The 25,221-nt window shown below is 44.4% G+C and overlaps 1 protein-coding gene across 1 annotated transcript in view; it reads right to left on the bottom strand.

The window, feature by feature from the left end:
• The window catches only part of LOC138249086 (suppressor of tumorigenicity 14 protein homolog), a 605,612-nt gene that overhangs the window by 364,900 nt on the left and 215,491 nt on the right, over positions 1-25,221 (bottom strand). The window contains exon 7 of the mRNA XM_069203127.1: positions 11,875-12,094. Within this exon, the coding sequence (XP_069059228.1) occupies positions 11,875-12,094 (220 nt within the window). The remainder of the gene's footprint in view (positions 1-11,874; positions 12,095-25,221) is intronic.

The following is a 25,221-nucleotide window of genomic DNA, read 5'->3' as shown; positions in this document are numbered from 1 at the left end:
AGGGAGTGGGGTGTTGGAAGGGGCAGAGGTGGTTGGAGGGGGGATGGAAAGACCAGGGACACTGGCTGCCGTAAAAGAGGCTGAAAAGATCTCTGTAGGCCAGACATGACACGGTGAATGCCCTCCAGGTATGCATTGCACTGCTGCAGCTGGAATGCTAGCTCCTGGATGGCATTCACGATGGTTGTCTGCCTTACAGAGATGGTCCTCAGGAGGTCAATAGCCTCCTCGGTGAGGGCAGAAGGGCTGACTGGGGCAAGGGATGAGGTGCCTGGGACGAAGGAGATGCCCACCCTTCTGGGTGAGTGGACACGTGCAACTGGGTGGGGAGCAACTGGAAGGGCGGTGATGGTATGGGGGTGGCAGAAGATGACACAGAATGGGTGGGCCCACTAGGGTCCACCAGCACCAGGGAGCTCCCATCGGAGGAGGTATCAGAGTCACTACCTCCAGCGGTAGTTGCCTCCTCCGTGGTACTCCCCTCCCCCTCCAACACACTGGTCCCTTGGCGTCGATCGACTCTGCCTCCTTGGATCCGTGGGCATCTGCATCCCCACTCGCCGGTGCCACTGCTCCCTTGCCAGATGATGCTGAAATCTGTAAATACCTGGATGGATGTACATACTTGGTGCACACACACTCCCATCCAGCCTACACACCTACACACAGCACCTAAAACAATAGTCATGACTATGACCCTGACTAGTGGCCACTACCCCAGACTATAACATATTTCACACATGACACACGGACCTGATGAACTGTTAGACCTGCCCCTAATCATTCCTATGCTACATGGGGGACTGGACTGCTGGAAGACACCTGTCAGAGTGCCTGGCACTAGACACCATACATACTACAGCACCCAAACACATCTATCAATGTGGTATGAAACGGTGTGGGTACTCTCTCCCTTGGGGCTGCTGTTCTGCCTTCAAGCGCCCATCCAAATCTGGATATGCCACCACCAGAATGCAGCACATTAGAGGGGCCAGGGTCCGATGGGCACCTCTTCCTCATTGGGAGGCCTTCCCCAGCTGGGCCTCACAGGTCTTCCTGGCCCAGTGCCGCAGGTCCTCCCACCGCTTCCTACAGTGAGTGCTCTGCCGGTTGTAGACCCCCAGGGTCCGCACCTCCCTGGCGATGGCCTGCCAGAATCCCCTCCTCTGATGGGCGCTGACCTGTGTGGGACACACAGAGAAGAATGACAGACGTCAGGATATGCCCATTTGATACAGCTGACATACCGTCCCTTATGGGACGGACACTTCACAAGGTCATTTTACCACCCCACTCACAGTACTTGCCACACAATCTACGCCTGTGCAGTTACATATTGACCACACATGCATACAGGCATCCGCCACCATCACACACATCCATGCAAGGCAACCGCCAACTCACCTGCTAATCTGGTCGCCCATATAACATGGCATACAGGGGTAGGACTCCGTCCACCAACTTTTCCAGCTCCTTTGTGGTGAAGGCCGGGGCCCATTCCCCTGTGACTCATGCCATTGGAGTAACCAGAGTAAGGACACAACAGCACACTCAGTGGAGTAATTTCATGCACGGGATCCGGGAGTCAAGTGAAACTGGGCTGACAACATGGCGTACACTCCGCAGCGGTGTGCACAGTCACCCCGGGCGGCGATCATGATAGGCCCAGGTTCCCCATTGACAACCATGTAAACCAATGAAGGGGTGCACAGTGGTGAACACCGCCTTCCGCCATGACAACTACCACTAGCGGAATGAGGTAACTTCCACTCCTTCATATCTGGATGGCAGGAGGCTGCCATTTTGCTAGCACCACATACATATTTCCTGGTCAGGTGCCCCATTCAGGGCCTTCAGGTCACAGCCCTTTGTTGCCTGCCCACATGAGGGTCAATTCCTCACATCAGTCGAGAGGTGTCACTGCATACATGTCCCAAAACCTGTCCACCATACATCGCTTGTGTGTGTAACCAAAGTATTGTACACCAGTTATTCATACACAACATGTGGACCCATGTGGCGAGGGAGAGCCCCATCTGTGTACAGACCTCTTGTTGATTTGGAAACCATGGTGGAATGTCACATCATTGTCACCTACAGACTCAATCATGCAAAAATCCACGACCTCTGTGCTTTACTGGATCCTGTACTGAGACAGGCTAATCGGAATCAGCATGCCATCCCTACTGAAGTGCAAGTGCTCTCTGTACTCCATTTCTTGGCTACAGAGTCATTTCAGGTGACAGTGGGCATGGGTGCAGGGTTCTCACAGCTAATGTTTAGCGTCGTCCTGTCCAAATTCCTGGATGCAGTTGTGCAACACCTGCAGACATATGTTAAGTTTCCCCAAAGGGCTGAACTCCCTGCCATCAAGTCTGAATTCTATGCTTTTACTAACATTCCTCATGTTATAGGTGCCATTGATGGCACCCACATAGCTCTCATCCCCCAAGAGTGAATGAACAGGTGTACAGAAACAGAAAGAACTTCCACTCAATGAATATACAATTGGTGTTGACTGCTGACCAGTACATTTCACATGTAAATGCCATGTTTCCAGGATCAGTTCATGATTCCTTTGTCCTGAGGAACAGCAGTGTGCCACTCATGATGGAACAACTACAAGGGGACAGAGGTTGGCTCATAGGTGAGTGTGTATGACACTGGATCTGTACATAGCTGACAGCCAGGCTGTATGCAAGTAATGGCAGTTTGTTACAGTCCTGCTCCACCCACATTTGCAGGTGATTCTGGCTACCCCAACCTGCAATGGCTCCTGACACCTGTGAGAAATCCCAGGACAGATGCAGGGAGGAATTATAATGAGGCCCATGGATGTACTAGGAGGGTGATTGAGCACACTATAGGTCTCCTGAAGGCCAGATTTTGTTGCCTCCATCTCTCTGGGGGATCCCTGTGCTATGGCCCTGAGAAGGTGTGTAGAATAGTGGTGGCCTGCTGCATGCTGCACAACGTGGCTGTGAGGAGAGCTATCTCTGTACTAGAGGAGGAGGGTGCTGTACATCGAGACCTGCTACCTCTGAGAGGGGATGAGAGTGATGGTGAGGATGAAGAGGGGGAAGATGTCCACTCCAGGAACCAGCTGATCCAACTTTACTTCCAGTGACTATGAGGTACTGTTCACTGATGATGTTGTCTGCACTGCATAATGTTTGTCGACTCATTTGTTTGGGGATGTGGTGTCTGCAGTCATTGATCTGTTACCTGAAGAATAAGGTGCCATGTTCCATGGAAACAAACATGGTGTACATTTTGGTTTACTCCAGATGGTGTTGTGCGTGGGGTACCATTCCGGCAATAAAGGTATTAATTTGGAAATGACTGGCAAATGCATTCACAATTACAAGTGAATCTTCATAATGACAGGGGACATACGAATTGGTGTTAAAATGTTTTATTTGGTGTCACAAATGCATTGGTGCGCTGTGCGCTGTACAGTGATAGGGAGTGGGTACATGAGCTCAGCGATTGGTGGCAGTGGGTATTGGTCCATACATCCCTTGGAAGTTGTTAAGTTGCTATTGGCGGGTGAGGATGTTGGCACAGTGGCACACTTGGGAGACAGTTCAGGTCAAAGCCACTTCTTTGTGGGGGCCTTGGTCTTGGCAGGTGTTCCAGTGTCATATCTGGGTCTGAGGGACCGTTTGAGTGTCTGGTGCTGTGCTGCACAGGTAGGGGAGCTGGTCTCTTGTGTGTCCTCTGCCAGTGTCCCCAGTCCAGTTGCTATTGCTGATGTAGAGGGCAGGTCTGTGTCCTGAGCAGTGGTAGGGGCTTCCAGGTTTGTGGGGGTCTCAGGCTGGGTTGGGTAGTGGTGCTGCAGCACTTCTGCAATAGTGGCTATGGTGGCATTGAGTAGTTTCCACTGCTCCATGGTCTCTTGATGATGGGCTATCTGCAGCCTTTGACTCTGTTCCAGGGTGGCCAGGATCTGGCCCATCCTGTCTTGTGTATGGTGATATGCTCCCAGGACCTCAGAGATCACCTCCTGGGCTGCAGCATCCTTCCTTTGGCCTCCTACCTGGGCCACTGATGCCCTCCCACCGGGCCTAGCCCCCTGTGCCTGTGTCCCCTGCAAAAGTCTGTCAGTCCCACTAGCACTGGGGCCTTCATCATCCTGCCTCTTAGTAGGTGGTGACTCTGGCCTCTGTACTTGTGGTCCACCAGTCTGTGGCCTGGAGACACTGGTGTGGCCAAAGCTGATGTTGGTGGCTGGGTGGTAGGGGTGTCAATGGTATCCTGGGTGGGGCTGCTGGAGGGAGACAGTCCAAGACTGTGTAACAGGCCAGGGTAATCCTCACTGTCCATACTTCCCTCTCCAGTCTCCTGAGTGCGGCCTCTGTCTCCATGTGGGGCACTGGCACTCCTTGGCCTTTCAATCAGGGTGGCATGGGTGGTCGTGCCTGTGGGGGGAATGGACATGTATGTTACATGTACTAATTCGAATTAGGATGCACAACTCTTGCCTATTTTGTGCTGTTTATTCCCCTGTTGGGCCATGCAGGGACCTATTGTGGGGTTGTCCTAACATTTTGCATGGGATGTGGAGGTGCATTGTGGGTGCAGTAGTGCCATTGTGATTCCTTGCAGGGGTAGGAGGCTGTGCACAGGGGGATGGATGTGGGCCTGTTAGTGGGTTTGTGGGCATGCAGGGTGACTGGATGTAGTGATTGTGTCCTGGGTGGGGTAGTGGTCCTGGTGGTAGTTGGAGGGGTTGGGTGGTACCTGCATTACAGGTGTGGGGGGATACAAAGTAATTGTAGATGACTCACCCAAGTCCAGTCCTCCAGTGAGTCCAGTGAGGCCCTCAGGGTGCAGGATAGCCAGTACATTCTCCTCCCAGTCAGTGTATTCAGGGGTATAGGTGACGGTTCTTCCACAGTCTTCTGGACCGCAATGTTGTGTCTAGATGCCATAGACATCATCTTCCCACGCAGGTTGTTCCATCTCTTGCAGATGTCGTCCCTTGTGCGTGGATGGTTTCCCACTGAGTTGACCTTGTTTACTATAGTCTGCCATTACTAAATTTTTCTGGCGATGGGTGTGTGCTGGACCAGTGCCCTGAATATTTGTGCCTCGACAGTCAGTATTTTGTCCACCATTGTTCTTAGCTCCCTATCTGTGAAGTGGGGTGCTTAGGGGGTACCATGGTGTGTTTTGTGGGTGGGGTGTTGTAGGATTACTGGTGAGGGTGCTGCTTTGTGGTTGGGTGTGTGACTTGTGTGTTGTTGCGTTCAGTGTATGCGTGTTGTGTTGTCAATCTCAGTTGTCCTATTGGCGATGCAAAGGATTGTGGGGTGTTTGTGTGTGTGTTTTATAGTGTTGTGGATGTGTGTCAGGTGTGTGGGTTTCAAACTTGCCAATGTGTATATTTCTTGCTGTTGGGTCCACTTGCTGGCCGTGGCGGTCCGTACCGCAAATGGTCGTTTGACATCCACTATCCGCTGCTGTAATTTGTGCATCATTATTTGGAGGGTGGGGGATTTGTCTGCTTGACGGTGCGAGGTGGGGTGTGCAGCCTTTCCGCCTTCAAAGGCCCTGGCGGTGGCTGGAGGCAGCAGAAGTTTTTGGAGGTTTCTGGTTTTGGCATCATTATATGGCAGTGGTATTCACTGCCACTGGCAGGCTTCTGTTCACTGTTGCCACAGCGGTCGGCAGTGTTTCCCACCATGTTCATAATGACCACCTTAAGCTTGGGAACCACTAGCCGTAGTCTTTGTTTCACAAGCACTTAGATTCCCCCCAGGTGGTTAAAGGTGCTGCTAGATATGAAGGACAGTTGTCAAATATCATTTTAATGGTCAAAACACACAGTTTGAAACACATCCTAGATTTTTTAAGAAGCCAATGGAGGTCAATAAGAGCTGGAGTCACGCAGTCTTTTTCTTTACATTATGAACCAGTCTCACCGCTGAGTGAAAGACAACTTTAAATGGAGCCAGATGTAATTGGAGAACTCCATCTAGAAAGGTGTTACCAAAGTCTTGTCTATGACATGAAGTTTGCAGCTTGTTTCAGGATGGTTTATGTAAGGCCAATCTGTGTAGATCTAACATTAAAAACATCATATGGTCACCACTCATTCCTCTAAACAACCAAATTACTCAGTATTTAGGCTCTCTGTAAGACGGCTTCTAAAAAGCTAAGGGCTAATTCACGAAGATGGTGTTGGAGATGTGATGTTTCCTTGTGGGTTCATAGGTGTGGTAATGGTCTGCTCCATGGTATAATTTCAGTGGACAATATTGCCATGTTCTCAATCACTATGCATTTCATCGTTAAGGTATTTTTTATCTGTCTATACACTTTTTAAAATAGTTTACATTGTGACATGCCAAATGTCACAAACATCAAACAATGGGATGCTACTTTATTATTAAAGAAGTGTCAAAAATATAAAATAACACTGCATGCATTTGTAAACCACATATTTATCCATAGATGTCATGGTGTTGAAGAATAGCTGTCAGTTGTCACTCAATGTGATAGTAGTCCTTGTATTGACCTCAAGGAAATGAAAGGTCAAAGACCATTCGCCTGTGGAGAATACAGAACAGTTTTACGATGTACAATAGACAGGTTTGCTAAAGATTCCTGCATCTCATGAGAGGTTAACTGAACACCATTAGCTGTTATAACCTCCTAAGGAACTCCTTTGTGGAAAAATTCTTCTTTTAGAAAGTTGATTACACCTCGGTGGCTATTAAGCTTACACATTTCATCACCACCCAGTTAGACATATAGGCCCTCATTTTAACATTGGTGGTAAAAGCGGCCTATTGCCGTGGCGACGGCTGCCAAAAGACCGTTGCTGTGGCTACCATCCGTTCATCAAATTATGACCACAGCTGGATTTCCGCCACAAGATGGGTGGAAATCTGGCTGTGGCCATACTGCATTTGGTGGTAAGGTGGCACTGCTACCACGAGCAGCACCACGCCAGTAGACCTCCGCCAGCCGTATCATGACACATGATACGACCTGGCGGTGTCCTGCTGGTGGGTGCTGATGATGGTAGCAGCACCCCATCCCGTTCCCTGCCAGAAGACCACCTGGATGCAGGTAAATTGGGCTTCCAACAGGGGATGGTGTGGTGGGGGGGGGTTGTGTGCATGTGTGTATGCGTGGTGCGTGTCTGCGAGTGTGCATGAATGGGGAAGTGGGGGATCGGAGGGGGGAAGTGTGGATGGAGTGGAGGTGGTGAGTGTTTGGGGGTGTGGGTGAGCCTCCTACCAGTTACAGGGAAGGAATTCCCTGTCACTGGTAGGGCCTATCGCCATGGTTTTCGTGGCGCTGCGAACGCCACGAAAACCATGGCGGTGAGCAGGCTCCAAATGCCACCGGCGGTACTATTGTTATTGTTATCTCCGGCCCGGCGGCTGCTACCGCCATGGCGGTAGGAGCAGTAAAATGTCTCTATCACTCACCTTCAAATTAGAAAAAGGTATGAAAGTAGTTATATCAAAGAAATTATATTAATTAACAATATGACTTCTATATATATGTCTTCACCATAGGAGTAGTTGGGCACCATAAGTATGGAGTTTGCGAAGTAATCGTAGTAGATTGCGAAGTCCAGGAAGCTAAAACCACTATCTGGGCACTTTTGGATCTGTAGATTCTTTGGTCCTGAAGAAAGCCTATGACCCTTTTGGGCAAGAGGGGCTGAAACATGTCAACCTGTAATATGTAAAGGACACGTAATTAGTTCCTGTCATATTATATTTGTTTTTAAACATACCCTATCCCAGCCACAGTGAAGTTGGATTGTAGCTGAGTGATAGAGGCATTTTACATCAGTTTCTCCCTTTTACTGCACTTTTAAGTATTTTTGTTTATGGATCCCTAATAGTTTCCTGGACTTCTGTGGAAACCACGCCCTTAGCTAGGGGAGGGGGGATCCCCTTTGATGATGCTATTTAGCTATGAGTACACTGGAGTAATAATATACTTGTGGTAGAAAATAGCTGGTGAGGGTCTCTCAAAAGAAACTAGAGGGACTCCTTGGTGAATACTGGGGCAAGTAGTCACACTCCTGTTGATATTAAAACATTTAATACTATATCCTTGCTTCAGTATTAAATGATAATTTCTTGTATGAATTGACCTATGACGTAATGATGTGTTTTCATATTGCATGATTTTCATTAGTCAAAAAACAAACAAATCAACTCAACTCTAAAATGTGTAAGTTGCTAGTTCTTATTAAATGTATTCCTCATGTGACCTGGAGCTGGTTCCACCCCAAAAAGACGATGGGCCAGTGGAGGCCTGTGTTCTAGGGTAATAAACGTAGCTCTGATTAATTAAATGATTTCAGGGATATGTGTGTGACCTGCGCTGTTTAGCTTCAGCACTGGTAAGGTCAGTGGTCGAAGTTCATTTGAAAAAAAGTATGGGAACTGTGATGCTGCATGCAGTGTGGGCAGGGTGAGTTAGCATGGGGGTGGGGTCAAAGGCATGGTTGAAAAACAAATTATTCTGTAACATTTTCGTTTTTTCACCTTCAGGTAACTATATATAAAATAATGCATAGCTTAAATGAAAAAAAAATGTGAGTTAAGTTAAACAGTGGGAAATGCACTCTCTTACATTATGAAACCTCTATCAGTTAATGCACTGCAGAGTTGTTCTACCAGCGAGCCACAGAATTGGTTCCTTGTTGGTGCAGTGGAAAACAGTGACTTGTATATTTTTTGTGCTATGGAGACTGTGCCAGTAATCACTGTGAATATGTAAGTATTTAATTTAAACTCACTTTACACACAATATACAATAGGTTGCTATAAAATGTGTAAATAATTTTAAGAAAAAAGCACTTACAAAATATAGATTTGAATACTACCCAGACAGTACGCAGAGCAATTTTTTAATGTGTCCTTTAGAAGCACATACTTCAAAATTTAGCTGGAAACTCCCTTGTAAAACCACTCAAAAAGTCTGTGTCATCAGAAGTTTCAAGTGATTCCATCAATTAAAAACAGTACTGGCTTCCAAGCAGACTTTACATTTGCAGATTAACCAGTTGCACAAGGAAGGGAATACTTGTTTAGCTGTAGAGGTGAGCAAAGAATTCCACTCAGCCTGAAGAGTTTGCAGAGTTTTGCCCACTCCACAAAAAGTTCTGAAAAACTCTGCGAAGTGATGCTGAGTTTTTTTCCTTGAGCAGCCTGCCAATATTAAGTTGGCGAGTGCAATCAACAGTAATCAGTATGTTTGCGAGTTGGAGCAAGGTTTCTGAACATGGGTAGTCGTGGCAGGTCACTACCACCTGCATTGAGAAATCTGCCACTCATGTTGAGGAAGCTGCTGCTTAAGTAGGAAATCTACTCCACTGGCAGAAAGAAGTTAGGATCCTTTGGCACTCTGCTTTATGTCATTTGGACTCATTTTACAGCACGGGAGAAACTTCTGGAGCTGAAAAATTACCCAAACGGTGCTGCTTGCGGAACTTCACGTAGCACAGCACACTTTTTTCAGCACTTCACATTGTTCCCCATAGCAGAACTCTGCCCAGGCCTATTTCCTCCCCCTCATCCCTCCCTCGGTTTCACAGCACAGGAGACTCACTGCCTTACACTTCTGCTGAAGCATTTCAACTATTGACATTAACCGTACCAGGGCGGTTGTATTTCACAAAAAGTGGGGGAACTGTTTTCCTTATATTAAAAAAGTTTGAGCATGTTGTGCCCCTCAGATTCCACCAAGTAGGTCAATGGGTTAAGGAACTTGCTGCAGAGATGTGCAAGCAACCTGCACACTTTCGGTTCTAAGTTAAAATGCAAGCACAAGAAGAGATCTGTATGCAAAATAAATTATTCTCATTTGAGCAAATCAGAGGATTAACATGTTAGTTGCATAGATCTGTGTGATATTTGTAGGGCACAGGTTTGAAACGCTACAGGTCTCGTTTAGCATTAATCCTTCATTGAGTTGTCAGAACAAGTTCCTTTTAATGTGATACCCAGCGCGCCAAACTAGGTGAATGTGACAGAAAGAGTTACATAAAACAATGCATGATTTATAATCATTATTTCATGTATTCTCATTTACCTTTTGTGGATGCAAGGTATACACACATTCATACAACACCATTTTGGGAGCATGAGGATGAAACAAAACATTCATTCAGTGGCATAAAAAAGGCCCCCGCAACCCCTGCGAAGCGGGGTGAAGGGCGAGCTCAAGGGCACCCCCTTAGCACAGCACACTGCCCTGAGAGCTCCTGCATTAGTCCGGGGGGCTTTCATGTTCGTTGCGGGGGGCCACCAGTTTCGTCATGCCACTGCATTCATTATTCACAAGCTGTCTGTTCCTATTGCGGATACCATTTTTCAATAAAATCAGGTGTTATTATAAGTACTGAACCATAACAGGGTATTAATTACTTGCCAGGGCAATTATTGGTCATTACAGTCTAAGACCATTCAATATGCCTTGAGGACTTTGATATAAGTGTTGCCTGTAGTCATTGAAGTTCATAACTGTATATGTAATTTGGGCTATTTACTCCTTGAGGCCTTTAAGGTTTATTACAGGCATGAGCATGAATAACTGGGGTCTGTGTGCATGGCTGCCAATAGATCTCTGTGCATCCATACTGACATCGATCTGCCTGCATACCTTCATAAATGTGCTTTCTGTGTCACTGTGTGAATGGACATTGTGCATTAGAAATGCCGTACAAAATTCAGATTATAGTCTTCTGACAGTGTTTGCTTTGTTTCCATCTCATATTGAACAAGCATTTGCAATGCAATGGGTCTCACGTTAGATCGAGGCAGAGCGAGTAGCTTTGTAAATTCCTAACTCGACTTTTCTTGTTCCACAAACTGAAAATAAAAAGTAAAACAGATGACATAAGCAAGTCGATTCAAAGCTCCACTGTGTCAGTGAGAGACAGACAAAAGGAACAAGCGTTTGCAATGCAATGGGTCTCGTGCTTGCTCGAGTTATGGCTATTAGCGTTGTAAACTCCTAACCAGACTTTTCTTGCCACATAAAATGAAAATGAAAAGTAAAACAGTTTCACAAAACTAACCAGACTTTTCTTGCCACATAAAGTGAAAATGAAAAGTAAAACAGTTTCACATAAGCAAGACGATAGCCGCCATGAGCACAAAGCAGACACACAAAAGGAAACAGAATTTGGGCTCGTAGTGAAACATATCGGCAAAAGTGAAATTATACGTGTAACCGGCAAAAGTGCAATAATCCATGTTACCGGCAAAAGTGCAAATATCCATGTAAGAGGGTCGATGTTATGCAAAGTGCTCAGCTAGTGCCCAGAGAGATTGCACAGCCTACGTACTAAGAGAAAAAGTAGTCCAGAAACGCTGAAGCAGCGTATGTTTTCAGTAGTTGGCTGGTGCGCTCGAGGAGAGCTAAACACCGGAAAAGGCATGACGTATGCATGCCTTTTACTAATTAAATCAGGCAAATTTTAAAAGGCAAGCCCACAAACCGATCAACCTGATGGGCATAAAACGGGCGTGGTTACAAGCCCACAGAGATTACACCAGGGATAGGGCGCTTTGTGTTTGACCCAAAAAGAAGTTTGCTCACAGTCAAAGTTATCGGAAAAAGTGCAATTATCCATGTTACAGGGTCGATGGCCAAGGCGGTAACAAAACCGCCCTAAGGAGGGACAAACGTAAAGCAGTTACCAATGGAAATAAGGGATTTTTGAAAGGCAAGCCCATGAACGTGTGATAGTGATGGGCATGCAGTGGGCGTTGTTAAAAGCCCTGATACATACCAACACATCGAAAAAACAGAGCATGCACGCTGCTATGCTCGACGAAAAATTGCGAAATTTCTCACATTTCTTATTGGATAATACATTCAAATGCATACCTGGTAATGATTTTATTCTGAAGAGGAAGCAGGAAGTCATAAGCTGATAACCTATATGAAACACAGTTTCCCGTTGTGGCGCCGTTCATAGTGATTACGATGAGCCTTACAACGTGGTTTTGGGGAACTCTCAGTCTCCACTGATAAAATGACTTCTTTGGATTTATCAGACTTAACGTTCTGTTGTTACCTGGCCTTGCGTACAAGTCAAATGATATTGCTAGAACAAATCACATAAAAATCAATATAGTAGAGTGTGCTATCTAGAGTTTGCACATGAACAACATGACCATTGGTATAACATCAATACTGGTAAAACATAACAAGATATATTAGAAAATAAATGAAAAACTAGGCAACGCTATTTTAAGAACTTTTGTTTTTAATTTCATGTTACAAGTTTCAGACTATTGAACAATCAACCATAGACAGGTCCGGAGTATGTTAGCTGTGCCCTAAGGATTTGTAGAAAAAATGCCCCGAATGTAAATTTTTCATCACATTTTAATCCTTTTTTTTATAATAGCACTAGCAATACAAATAGTCTGTGTTGTAAAACTGGTCAAAAGGAGGATTTACACATGCATTTTCTCAGTGTATTCGGATACTTAGCAATACTTTTTCTTGCACTCATCCTATCAGTACGGGCTTGCTAAGGCCCACATTCTCACTTTTATTTGTCCTTCTGTTGTTTATATGTGTCACTCAAAACACCTAAATGGATGCACTCACCCATAGACAGCCCATCAGACCTTCTGAACTACCTGAAAGAAAAAGTTATCTTTCAAGCCTTGGCCCTCTCCCACCAGACTGGCTGTAATGCCCAGTTTGTTCTGTTCTGTTATGCAGATCTGTACAGTGCACTATCATCCAGGAGGTTATCCTTGTGCTGAGCAGGGATGAGCATAGCCAATGCTAAGGCCTAGTAGGACTACTCGAAAAGCCAGCGATTCAGCTTCTTGTGGAATTTAAGAAGTGAGGAGGAGTTTCTTATGTGTAGTGGCAGGTCAGTCCATGCCTTAAAAGCAAGAATATGAGATGGCTCAAACAGTGGATATGATTTTCTGTATGTGTAGGATGTGTGCGAGTAGGAGTCTAGATGAGATGAGGAGTCTGAAGGTTTGTGAAAGCAGATGTGATTGTTGAGATATGGTGGGCCAGTGTTATGTAGTGCCTTGAAAGTTTGGGTGAGGGGTTTGAATTGCGTTTGTGTAAGGGGAGTGAGTAGAGCTCCTTCAGGTATAGTGTGATGTGAGTGAGAAGTAGGAGGTTAAGAGCGATGATTCTGGCTGGCAAGTTCCGAGTGGTTCGCACCCTTCTGGTGAGTATTTTATTGATCCTGGCATACAGAATGTTTGGAAGGAATCATGTGTCCCCACATTTCAGAGTTCTTCACTGGCTCCCGATAAAGAAAAGGATTTTCTTTAGAACTCTTGCACTGGTTCACAGGGCTCTCCATCAGACTGGTGCAGGCTATCTCAGGGTAAGAATTAGTTTCTATGTCCCTTCAAGGTACCTTCGCTCAACCAATGTTTTCCTGGCCAGAATCCCTAGGATTTTGCACCCTAGGGCTGGAGGTAGGTTCTTCTCCTACTAGGGTCACTAGCATGGACCAAGCTTCCACTTGAGTTACGGGCTACTGCAAATACGTCTCTGTTCAGAAAGAAACTGAAAAAGAGGTTCTTTAATCAGGATTAACTATATTGGAATATATTGGGCAATGATGGCCAGTGTACAGAGTGCCTGGACACTCCTAAATAAGTGACCCTTCATGCATTCATTCATTCATAGTCCGGCACATTCAGGGCATGGAGTATGAGGTGGTGACAGCATTGACTATTATGGTCCATTTTGTTGTCGATGACAATCCCAAAGTTTTTGGCATGAGTGGTGGGAGTGGGTGTCAATTATAGTTCTTTTGGCCACCAGGTGGAGTCCCACAGTGAAGTGCTCTTCCAGAAGATCATACTTTTAGTGTTGTCAGTGTTGAGTGTCGGTCTTCATCAAGTTGGCATATCTGACAGCCACCTGGCGGCACATTACCTTGATTCAGAAAATGTAAAAGAGAAGCTAGAAGTTAGTGTTTGAGAAAGTTTTGTCCGCCTTACTATTCAGCCATATTTGTATGATGAGAAGCCCGGAGGTGTACTAAATTCTTTTTGAACCCTTCCACTTGGTATTTCAGTGAGGTGTCTTCTAATATTTTACTTAAAAAAGCAATTTGTTAATTCCTTCATTTAGAGAAGTTTGTCTTATGGCTAGAAACATTTTAGTGAGTTGTACATTGTCTTTTGTGTTTGCCTTCCCTTCTGTTTCTGTGTAGGTTGTTTTTTAACACTTCTTGGAAATATTTTCCCATAGTCTTTCTTTGTTTTGCACTTAATCAATGTGGGTGATGGTGGGTATTATTTCCTTGCATGCTACATAGTTAAAAAGACAGCTGACAACACAAAAGAGCATCCTTTATGTGGCTTCAAGATTCATCAAAGACAAAAGATGCATGGCTTGATCATTCAGATGTTTCCAGAGCTCCGCTTGTTCATGCTGCCGAATTGCATCGCCTTGAGAAACTGACAATACACTCTTTCTGTATGCTGAGCTTGTTTTTGTTGGTTGTAGGACTCTGTGGACTTCACCACTGCTAACCAGTGCTAAAGTGTTTGTGCTCCCTTCATAGAATATGATTTAACTGGCCTACCCATTCTTGGCCCATTCAATTTACTTGCAAGTCCCTAGTAAATTGTACTACATGCACCCTGGGCCTGTAAATTGAACCCTACTAGTGAGCCTTCTAAAGCATACAAAAAGTGATGGATGGAATGCTTGAATTAAACTAGGGCCGCAACCATCATTATTTTGCACACCATGCCACCTCAGTTTGCTCCCCAGCTATATGAAAATCAGTATTGACCCTGCTCCAGTCGGAACAGTCTAGACCGAACTGCCAAGCCAGGTCCTCTTTGAACTGGAACACAAGCAACCCAGGACTGACTTTGCCCTTATTATGGACTCATCAGCCGGGTATAGCTTGATTGCAGTGACACAGTGTGCACGGGACCCACGTCGAGCATAACCATCTCACACCACGTCGAGCATAACCATCTCACACCCTATTGGGCCTGAAGCACAGATAGTGTTACCCACTAATATAGCCATTTAAAACATGTCCCAGGCCTGCCACAGCAGCTTGTAATGCAGTTTCAATCTGACTTTTTGACCTATCAAAAAAGGTCTTTTGTCGGGCCTAAACCTTCCTTTTTAATATTTATGAGTCACCCTTAAGTTAGGCCCCAAAGGCTCATATGGCAGGGTGCACTGTATTAAAAAAGCAGGACATGTGCACTTTTCCATGTCCTGGCAAGATAAAACTCTGAAAATCATTTTTCGCTATTGAAAGATTTATCTGTCAAATAGTTAGCACTGGGTTCCCTTATTACATTTAATAAGTGATAATTTTGGATGTGGAACAGATAGAAATATGATGTTTAGGTTCAAATGAGTTATAATTTAAGATTCTCTTTAACAGTTACGTTCTATTTTGAATCATAATTCTGAAAATGCGACTTTTAGAAAGTTGACAATTTCTTCTACCAACCATTTGTGCCTTCTGCCAGTGTCCAGGTCACATGCCTTTGAATGGCTCTGCTGTTGGAGCCTGTTTTATGCTTCCAGACAGTAACACAAAGGGGGCTTAGGTGTGAACAGGGCAGGCTATGCGGACAGTATGACTGTACCAAGCCCTTTCTTACACTTCAAAGGTCTTTGCCTCCTATGCAAAAAAAGGAATCTGACCTCAGGCCTGCCCTGCCTTTTGTCACCCTAGACATTTTGGAGTATTAATAAGAGAAGGGTAAGAACTTTTCAGAGCCCCATGTGGGAGTAGAGGAGATAGCCCCTCACCCAAAGACTGGCACCAGCTATAAATATTAGACATTCAGAGACACTTTTCAGAACACTCCTGAACTTGTGAAATTTACAGAAGGAGGATTGCTCTGTTGCCACAGGACTGCCCTCCTGCTGCTTGATGACTGCTTTGCTCTCTGAGAAGGAAGACTGGATCTGTTTGCCTTCACCTCAAGATAATCATGGTAAATCAAATGGTCAGTTGGCTGACCTCCTGTAGGAGCTATAGGGATACTCAAGCTTCAAAGGCCTCCCAGCAGATCTGCTGCAAATGGACCTGCATGGACCTGCAAATCTGCTGCAACTAGACCTGGCTGGACCGGCAACTGGACTTGCCTGAGCCTTGCTGGCCTCTGCTGGAGGTACATCCCCAGATACTGAACCCTTGGCTGGTATTGCTCCTAAAAGAAAAGGTGAAAATTCAGAAGGTTTGGGCTCCACGTGATAGTGAACGGGCCTGTTCACGCTTAGAGTCTGCCACCCACAATGACTTCAAAAGTGAAGCTCCAGTGAGACCTGCTCTTTGAGATACAGCCTCCGACAACGTTAGGTAATGCGAGAGCTGCGCTTCGCACTACAGCAATGGCAGCCTGTGATGACCACCAATGTGAAGCTACAGCCATGACTGTTCACAATGCCTCATTGGCTCTTCACACTACAGCAATGACTGCCCCTGGTGCCCAACCTGCTCTTTGCACTATAGTGACGACCTACCGCAATGATCTACATGCTCCTCTCAGCCTCCTCCACAGCGAACAGTACTCTTTACTCTGGACTCAGATGGTAACTCTTCAGTAGGACTAACCTGGTTCCTGTGTTCAAACGACGCTCCATCGCGGTCAGCATGAACTTGTTTCTTTCTCCCTGTCTAGGGCGACGAGATGACAACGAGTAGCGATTTGAGCTTTTAGGCTCCATTTTCACTTAAATATTTTAAATTGCAGTATAGCCGGTTCTGCTGATTGTTTTTTTTCATTCTGGTATTGTTTTATTTATTAAAATGTGCTCTATTTTCGTAAATTTCTCTGCAATTTTTCTTGTGTTGAGTTTTCACTTTATTACTGTTTGTGTGCTTCATAAATACTTTACACGTTGCCTTTAGGTTTTGCCTCACTGCTTTTGTACCAAGCTACCAGAGGGTTAAGCACAGGTAAATTTAGTAACTTATGTGATTCACCCTCCTAAGGCTTGTTGTTGTTGCCTGAGTGATGCTTCTAACCCTCTCCACCAATAATCCAATTTCTCACACAAGCATTTTTTCTATTTTGTACCAATGACGATGGAACAACATATCAACAAAGACCCACCAAGAACTATCATTGTTCCACTTCAGGAAGGAATTAACCATCCACCTCTCCAAGAACCATCTCATAGACAAAAACCAAATCATTCAACATTCCCAGCATCCAACGTCACTGAAAGACTGACCATTCTACCTGCCAGCTTCCTGAGGGGGTGACCAGTGTTACTCACGTAGGTGTTGTCACAATTACAGATCATCACAATCAAAATGTCGGGAGAGGCAGAAGTCTGACACTATTGTCTTTTAACAAAAAGCTCCACATTCAGAAAGATAATAACAGTTTAGCTACAGCTCAGTACTAAGGCAATGTGCAACATGTTTTTATTCTCATTGTGATAGTTACAAGTTACAATACATAGTCGCTAGATTTGCGATATTTAAAAAAATATTGTTATCTAATACTATTAACAGGCTTTGATTTAAGCAAGTATTTCAGTAGACAACCTTCAACTGCTTTCTCAAAATGTGCTTCTATTAGAAATAGAGTCAGAGTTAGTTATCCTGTCTCATTGGCTTATAAAAACACACACTGGTTTGCCGAATAACTGATGTTTTTTTCACAAATACAATAATTGCAACGTGTATGTATTCTAATTTCCTCTATAAAACAAGGGTATTTCCTTTATGGCTCATGAAATGTCAGAGCTTTATAACCACAGAACCATAGTTTGTTTGAAGGGAATAATTTGTAATTGTGAAAAAAATCAATATGGATACCTTCATTTGCCCTTCCATGGAACACACCTATGTTGTTGACAAACCTATCTAAAAAAAATCAAAATCAAACAGATTACTTAAACTTTATGGAAAAAAGAGAACATTGTGTGCCCAATTCATGAAGGTACTTATGTGTTGTAAAGTTACGAGTGCGTAACGGAGAGCGTTTGCACTACTGGTACCAACAAACCTGGTGGGTGTTAGGCATAGGGGACAGGTGCAATAGATATTTTGCAGTCGCAAAGTCTGTTACTAACAAAATAACCGGGTTTGCAACTGCAGAAGCCCCTTGGACGAAACGTTTGTCTGATTTGTAAAAGGCCTTTTCTCACCCTATTCAAACTTCAAGTAGGTGGTGCTGTGACATTGATTTGGAGTGGAATGTAACAATAGTTTATGACCACAATTACGTCCAAAAACCATTGATTGGATACCAGCACCTCAAAGGGGGTGGTATCACATTGAGAAAGGGAAAGTTGTATCCTTAAGACATTGCCCCCTTTGGGAATTGTGATAACAGCATCATGAGGAAAACGCTGTGGTGCACACGACCAGTGTCTGCTCTTACCAATATCTTTCCTAACAGGAAACCATTAAAAAACAAGCATTTTTAATGTAATGGGTCTCGCGTTTGCTAGCGTTAGAGCTATTAACATTGTAAACTCCTAACCGGACTTTTCTTGCCACATAAATTGAAAATGAAAAGTAAAACAGTTTCACATAACTAACTGGACTTTTCTTGCCATATAAACTGAAAAGTAAAAGTTTCAGACACACAAAGAGAAATAAAAGTTCCCTCTCAGTGAAACCTATCGGCAAAAGTGCAATTATCTATGTAACTGGCAAAAGTGCAATTACCTATGTAACAGGATCGATGTCACACAAAACGCTTGATTACTGCCCAGCGAGATCGCGCTGCGAAAATAAGAGAAAAAGTAGTCCAGAAACCAGATGGAAAACATCGAGCCTTGTATGTTTTCAGTAGTTGGTCGATGCACTGCTTTCACTAATGAAAGCAAGCGGATTTTAAAAGGCAAGCCCACGAACCAATGATAGTGACTGACGTGCCATGTGCGTGGTTAGAAGCCCAAAGAGAGAATGCAGCAGGGGACGGAGCGCTTTGTGCTCGCCCCTAAAGATGACTTGGTTTAAAAGCTTGAAAAACTTCCTTGTGCGTCCAGCAGTTTCATTCAACAACAAAAATGATAACTGGTGATTAACGTTCCTACTGGTGAGAGATCGCTTTTTTATCTTGTGGTAGTTTTTGCTACTACAAAGCAGCACAGAGGGTTAATGTGCCTGCTGCAAAGAACGTGTGCTCTGCAGATCACAGAACTGAGTGTGAGTGAACTATGAGTAGCGCCATAAAAAAAGAAAAAATAGAATGCATGTCAGAGAGGGGCTATGGAGAGATGAGGTGCACTGTTGGAGAGAAATAGTGAAGGAGATAATGGAAAAGGTTTTTATTTTTTTTGGGGTGGTGCAAACAAGACTGGTGCATCCGGCGCTACCAGCATTAAAGCCCGCCATGGAAGAATGCTTACCTGTCCTTGATGACAACACTCTTGGAGGTCATGTGGCAGTCATGCACTGCAGCAAACAATTGCCACGTTCACTACCCTCCATTCATGTGCCTTGCTAACCACACATGCAGACTTAACCGTGCAACGGCTCCTGGGCAAGTCTGCAGCATCCCTGTGCCATGACACCAGTCAGTGTGTGCTATACATGCAGCAGATAACATATTCTGAAATCCCACCTAATTATTCAGATTTTTCTCTCCATTCCTTTCGGACTTGGATTTGTGGTTCCAGATACTTTTGAGTTACGGTTGTGACCTGAAGTGAATTCTGAGAAAATTTAATTGGCAACGTATCAATTTTATGATGGCTGCTTTGACTCAAAATGTTTCTTTTGAATTTAAAACGTTTAATACATTTGTGTTCAACTTTCGGACAGGATTTTCACGTTTATTTGTATCAGCCTTCCTTCCTCCAGCCTCACGAGATGTGTGGTGAAAAAAAAGAGGTTTACAGTCTCTGGTGGCAAATACGATGTCCATATTAATGAAATAATAAAAGAAAATGCTTACGCTAGATTAGAAAAAAACATGGCGCATTGGTGTACAGCCTCGCCTCTCCTATAGATCACATCAAAGAGCTATGCTGTACCTCCAGACCGTCTCCATTTATGTAGTAGCTATAAAAGGTAACAGCAAGAGGCGTAGTAGATTTGAATAACTGTTATACCTCACAGCGACTGTATTTCTTGTAATTCTTCTTTCTGTCTCTTGTCAACGCTGGGATTGTTAAACCTACTCAAGTAGGGAGTTACATTATGATCACGGACTCCAAGCCTGCAGAAATAGACATGCAGATTTGAACCGAGTACCTCAGCCAGTCCACCAGACAATGCAAGCACCCTAATTTGAATAGTAATAAGGAGCTGGGAGATTAAAAAACATGCTTCTTGCAGTATTTCGGACGGGACCTTTTGAAATTCTGACTATAGCAAGATTTCATGCAAGATTCCACAGGATCCTGTCTTGTCAGATTTTGGCTGCTGTTGTGTGAGACGCTTGTATTTAAGCCCTATCAAGTGTGAATTACTCAGTTTTCTTCACGAGATACGCAGTGTTTGCAGCGTGCCCTCCTTGGAAGGGGCTTTTTGACCTCTGTGCCTCCCAGCAAGCACTTCGTGACTCTCCACTCATGAGCTACATGGATATCGCACGTCGAACTCTTGAGAAAAATAAAATAAGCATTTGGAATGCAATAGTCTCATGTTTGCTCGAGTTAGAGCTCAGAGCAGCACTGATCGGCGAAGGGTCGGAATGTGCTGCTCCCTCCGTCCAGCTCTCCTCCCAGTGATTCTGCTGTGCCCCTTAAATGGTGACATGCTGCGAATGGGCAGTGGGAGAGACCAGCTGTTTCATGTTTCTCGGGTCCATTTGCGAGACATGTATCCAGCCGAGGATTTGTTTCTGAAATCCGGGATATGTTTTAGCTCATAAAAGCAGGAAGACATCTACCCGGATGTCAAACAAAAATAAAGCAAGCATTTGGAATGCAATAGTCTCGTGTTTGCTCGAGTTAGAGCTCATAGTGTTGTAAATTACTGACTGGACTTTTATTGCCACACAGACTGAAAATAACAAAAGGAAGAGAGTGAGGGTGAGCTGGCCCTGGAAAAGCCCCCCTCTGCTGTTGGTTTATGTTTACAAAGGGAGCTAGTGGGGAGGAGTAACTGAACAAGCACCCACACTGTTGAGGTGAAACAGGCAAATGCCAAAAAAAGTCCCTTACAAAAGAGATAAACAGGACATAGCGTAATTACACAGTATTTTGTGCTGCTCCCAAAGTGAAAAAAGGCAGGACAAAGAGGCAGAACTGACCACTAGCAAGCAAGGATTTTTGAAGGACACTGCAACTAACAAATGAAAATGCTGGAACTCACTCTATAGTATACTACAAAGTATACAGCAGGCCGAACGCTACCACTCGCCCTAAAAAAATAGTACCAGGCCCTTTAATGGAAATTGCCTGCTTCTAAAAATGTGTGCCGTTTCAGGAATGCAAATGGAGAGACAGCGGTCAGCTGAAAGTTGTAGGATTTCTTCACTGCATTTGTCACCGATCCCAGAGGGTTACAAATAGCACATCACTGATATGCAAATTAGAATAATACATCAGGCCACTAGAGACCTTCAGTTAAGGATTTAGAATATTTTCTTTGATAGAATGATTGTGCTTTTTATGCTAACCTGTAAATTTGTTTGTACCATTTGGGACTTCTAAGATGGCTTAAAGTTGTGCTAACCAAATTTTTTGTTTTTGTTTTGTTTCTTCACCTCAAGTACATAAACTGAATAATTTCAGATCCAATATGTCAGTTTATATATGCCATTGTTTACTTAACATGGATTTGATTGGGTCACTTCATCCCTTGTGTGCTTCAGATGGTTTGGAGCCGTCCGACGCCATCGTTGGAGTGTGCATTGGACGGCTACAAGCTGTTCTTGCACACACCTAAAGGGAAAGTGCTGGCGCTCCCCGTGGCCCACCTCCTAAACTCCCCCAACAGGGAGGCAGCAGAAGCATTTCCATTTCCACCCCAACCTTTTGGTGATCTGATGAAGTCAAAACCCATCGGGACCATTTTGGAAACCATTTGCTTCCAGTGCGGTGTGAAAAAGGTTATTTTTTTTCCTCTGAGGAAGGTCGGGGGCAGCCACAGAGGCATAGGGAAAAAGGAAAGGGTTTTTCTTTCCCCCAATGTCTCTTTGAAGTGCATTCCTGCTGCACAGTTGTCAATGGGGAGGAGATCGTGCAGCAGGAATGCCCACTAGACCACCAAGGATTTAGCATTTTTTAAGGTGATGATGCTATGGGGAGTGGTCCCCTGGCTAAAGGTTGTCAGTCATTTGGGGATGAATGTGCTGGCCATTCCTGACCCCCTTAGGGGAAGATCGGCCTTATATTTTTATGCCGCCAGTGGGCCACCAAGGATTTAGTAAATAAGCCATTTTGTTGTTTTGGGGAGTGGCTCCTTGGGCAAGGGTTGCTCCCCTTTTGGGATGAATGTTTTGACTGTTTCTGCTACCACTAGAACACCAGGGATTTATTTATATAGCAATTTTGTTGTTTTGGGGCAGTCCCTTGGGGAAGAGTTTCTCCCCTTGAGGGGGTGAATGTTTTGACATTTCTGCCCCCCCCCTTGGAACAGTTTGGCCATATATGTTTAGGTCCTTCTGCCCCCAAGGGGGGCTGAAGATACTAGACCACTAGAGATTTTTTTATGAAGGAAGTTTGTTGTTTTGGGGAGCGGCCCCTTGGGCAACGGTTTATCCCCTTTTGGGGGGTTATATGTTTTGGCCATGTCTGCCACCTTGGGGGAGACTGGCCCGATATTTAGGCTCATCGGACCCCTAAGGAAGTGCCTGTATGTGTGTGAGCTAGAGTTCAGTTGGTGGTCTTCATGTACTGGCGTTTGGCTGGCTGTGTGTGATGGGCATTTGGCTGTCGGTGTGTGTAGACTTGCTGTTGGCTGGTGGTGTGTGTAAACTTGAGCCTCCCTGGCAGTGTGTGTGGACTGGCGTTTGGCTGGTGGTGTGTGTGGACTTGCACCTGGCTGATGGTGTGTCTAGACTGGTGCTTGCCTGCCGGTGTGTGTGGACTAGTGCTTGCCTGACGGCATGAGTGGATTGGTGCTTGACTGGAGATGTGTGTGGACTGGTGCTTGGCTGGCGTGTGTGTGGACTGGTGCTTGCCTGGCGGTGTGTGTAGACTGGCATTTGGCTGATGGTGTGTGTTGAATGGCTTCTGGATGGCGATGTGTGTGGCTGGTATTTGGATGATGAATTGGCAGACTTCATTGTGTTTTATCATATTTACTGTTTTATTTCTTATCATCATTTGCTTTTGTGATCATAATGTTTTATTTCTCTTTCTTATTCTGGGGCAAAACTTTTGATATCCTTTGCTTTGACTCCTGCTTGTGGTTTCAAGAAGGGTAGATCTTCAGTATGTGATGTTGCATGTGTATGGTAAGAAAACCTTTTTGTACTGATTACTACAAATGAGTATCATTGCCTTGCATGAAGGCTTTTTTGGTAAGTGGTGTAATAATAGCAGCATATTTAGCTTCTGTTTTAAGGTGTGTGAGATTCTTCTTGGATTTGTGCATGATGTGTATTGTATTGTCTTGTGTGTAATTTTCTTTTGTTTTTCCTTTCTAGTGGGATATCATTGGTTTTTGCTATGTCTGTGCTGAGAGGGAGCAAGTGATCCTGAGTCTAGGTGTGTTTGGCGGAGTGAGTGGCATCATATTTGAGTATATAGGTGTTTGTGTGCTTTGTGTTGATTGATTCTTCCTTCCATAATACGATATGCCAGCAGTTTTACTTTCTGTTTGATAAAGCCACACTTTGTTTATTACTTATTTTACACAGCGTTGGTTATTGTTGACTTATTTGTTGTGTTACTTTTAGTAGTAAGGATTATGGCTAGCTGCAGGATTACCGCTCAGCAGGTTCTTGGTAGGCTTTTTAATTCTTCCTCTAACCCTGCATCTCAGGCAGAGTAGGAAGTCCAAGGTTTTGGCAGTGAATTTTCTGTCCGAGAGGTATCATCTAATGATGAAGCCACTCTCAGATTGGAGGAAGTGCCTGGCGTTGTAAGTGGAGTGGTGTGCCAATTGTGCAGCAAGCGGCTTCTGGATTGCAGCCTGGGGCTGAAAGGCTTCCCATTAGAAATGCTGAACTCTGGGTTTCCCCAAACATGGTGCAGCTGGTATTGCCTTCCTTTACTGGTGTCGCAGGGTGTAGAGTGAATACTGAAAACTTTTAGCCTATACATTTCTTTCAGTTGTTTATGGATGATGTATTTTTAGATGAGAATGTTGGCCACACTAATTGGTATGCTGAACATTATGTGATGGACAACAGTGCCAGACTGAAGCCCCTCTCCAGAGCTATGCATTGGCTCCCACAAATCTGGATGAGTTGAAAATGTTCTTGGGTTTATCTTTGTTTATGGGCTTGATAAGGAAGCCATAGCAGTCTTCATATTGGTCTACTAGTCCCTTGATGACAACAACTATATTTCCTGCAACCATGAATCATGATTGGTATTTGCTTCTGCTCTGAACGCTGCATTTTGTTGATAATGATTCCGGGCTGCCACATGATCACCCTGATTGTGACTGTCTTCTTAAGATACAGTTTGTCCTTGATCACTTTGTGGATTGATTTTCAGAGATCTATGTTACAGAGAAAGAAATAGTTGTGGATGAGTCTTTGGTACTGTTCATGGGCCATTTGGTAGACAGTACATTGCTAGCAAGAGGGCATGTCATGGAATTAAGATGTATCTGCTGCCTGAGAGTAGTACTGGATATGTCTAAAATTTCAGGGTGTACACTCGAAGGGATTCCACTATTGACCCCCCTAGTTGTCTGTCCACTTTTGGAGTTAGTGAGAAACTTATGTGGGCACTTGGTAGGGGACTTTTTAACAAAGTTCACCAATCCATTGTAACCACAAATATTTCCTGTAGGAAGTTGGCTCTGTATGCACTATTTCAAAGTAAAGAATAGTATGCACAGAGTACAAGGGTTCCCCTTAGAGGTAAAATAGTGGCAAAAAGAGATAATTCTAATGCTCTATTTTGTGGTAGTGTGGTTGAGCAGTAGGCTTATCAAAGGAGTAGTGTTAAGCATTTGTTGTACATTCACAAGCAATAAATGAGGAACACACACTCGGAGACAATTCCAGGCCAATAGGTTTTTGTATAGAAAAATATATTTTCTTAGTTTATTTTAAGAACCACAGGTTCAAGATTTACATGTAATACTTCAAATGAAAGGTATTGCAGGTAGGTACTTTAGGAACTTTGAATTAGCAAAATAGCATATACAGTTTTCAC

This window comes from Pleurodeles waltl, chromosome 8, assembly GCF_031143425.1.
Source record: "Pleurodeles waltl isolate 20211129_DDA chromosome 8, aPleWal1.hap1.20221129, whole genome shotgun sequence".
Lineage (NCBI taxonomy): Eukaryota > Metazoa > Chordata > Amphibia > Caudata > Salamandridae > Pleurodeles > Pleurodeles waltl.
Note: the sequence above shows the minus strand (reverse complement) of the source record. Positions and strands in the feature narration are given on the sequence as shown.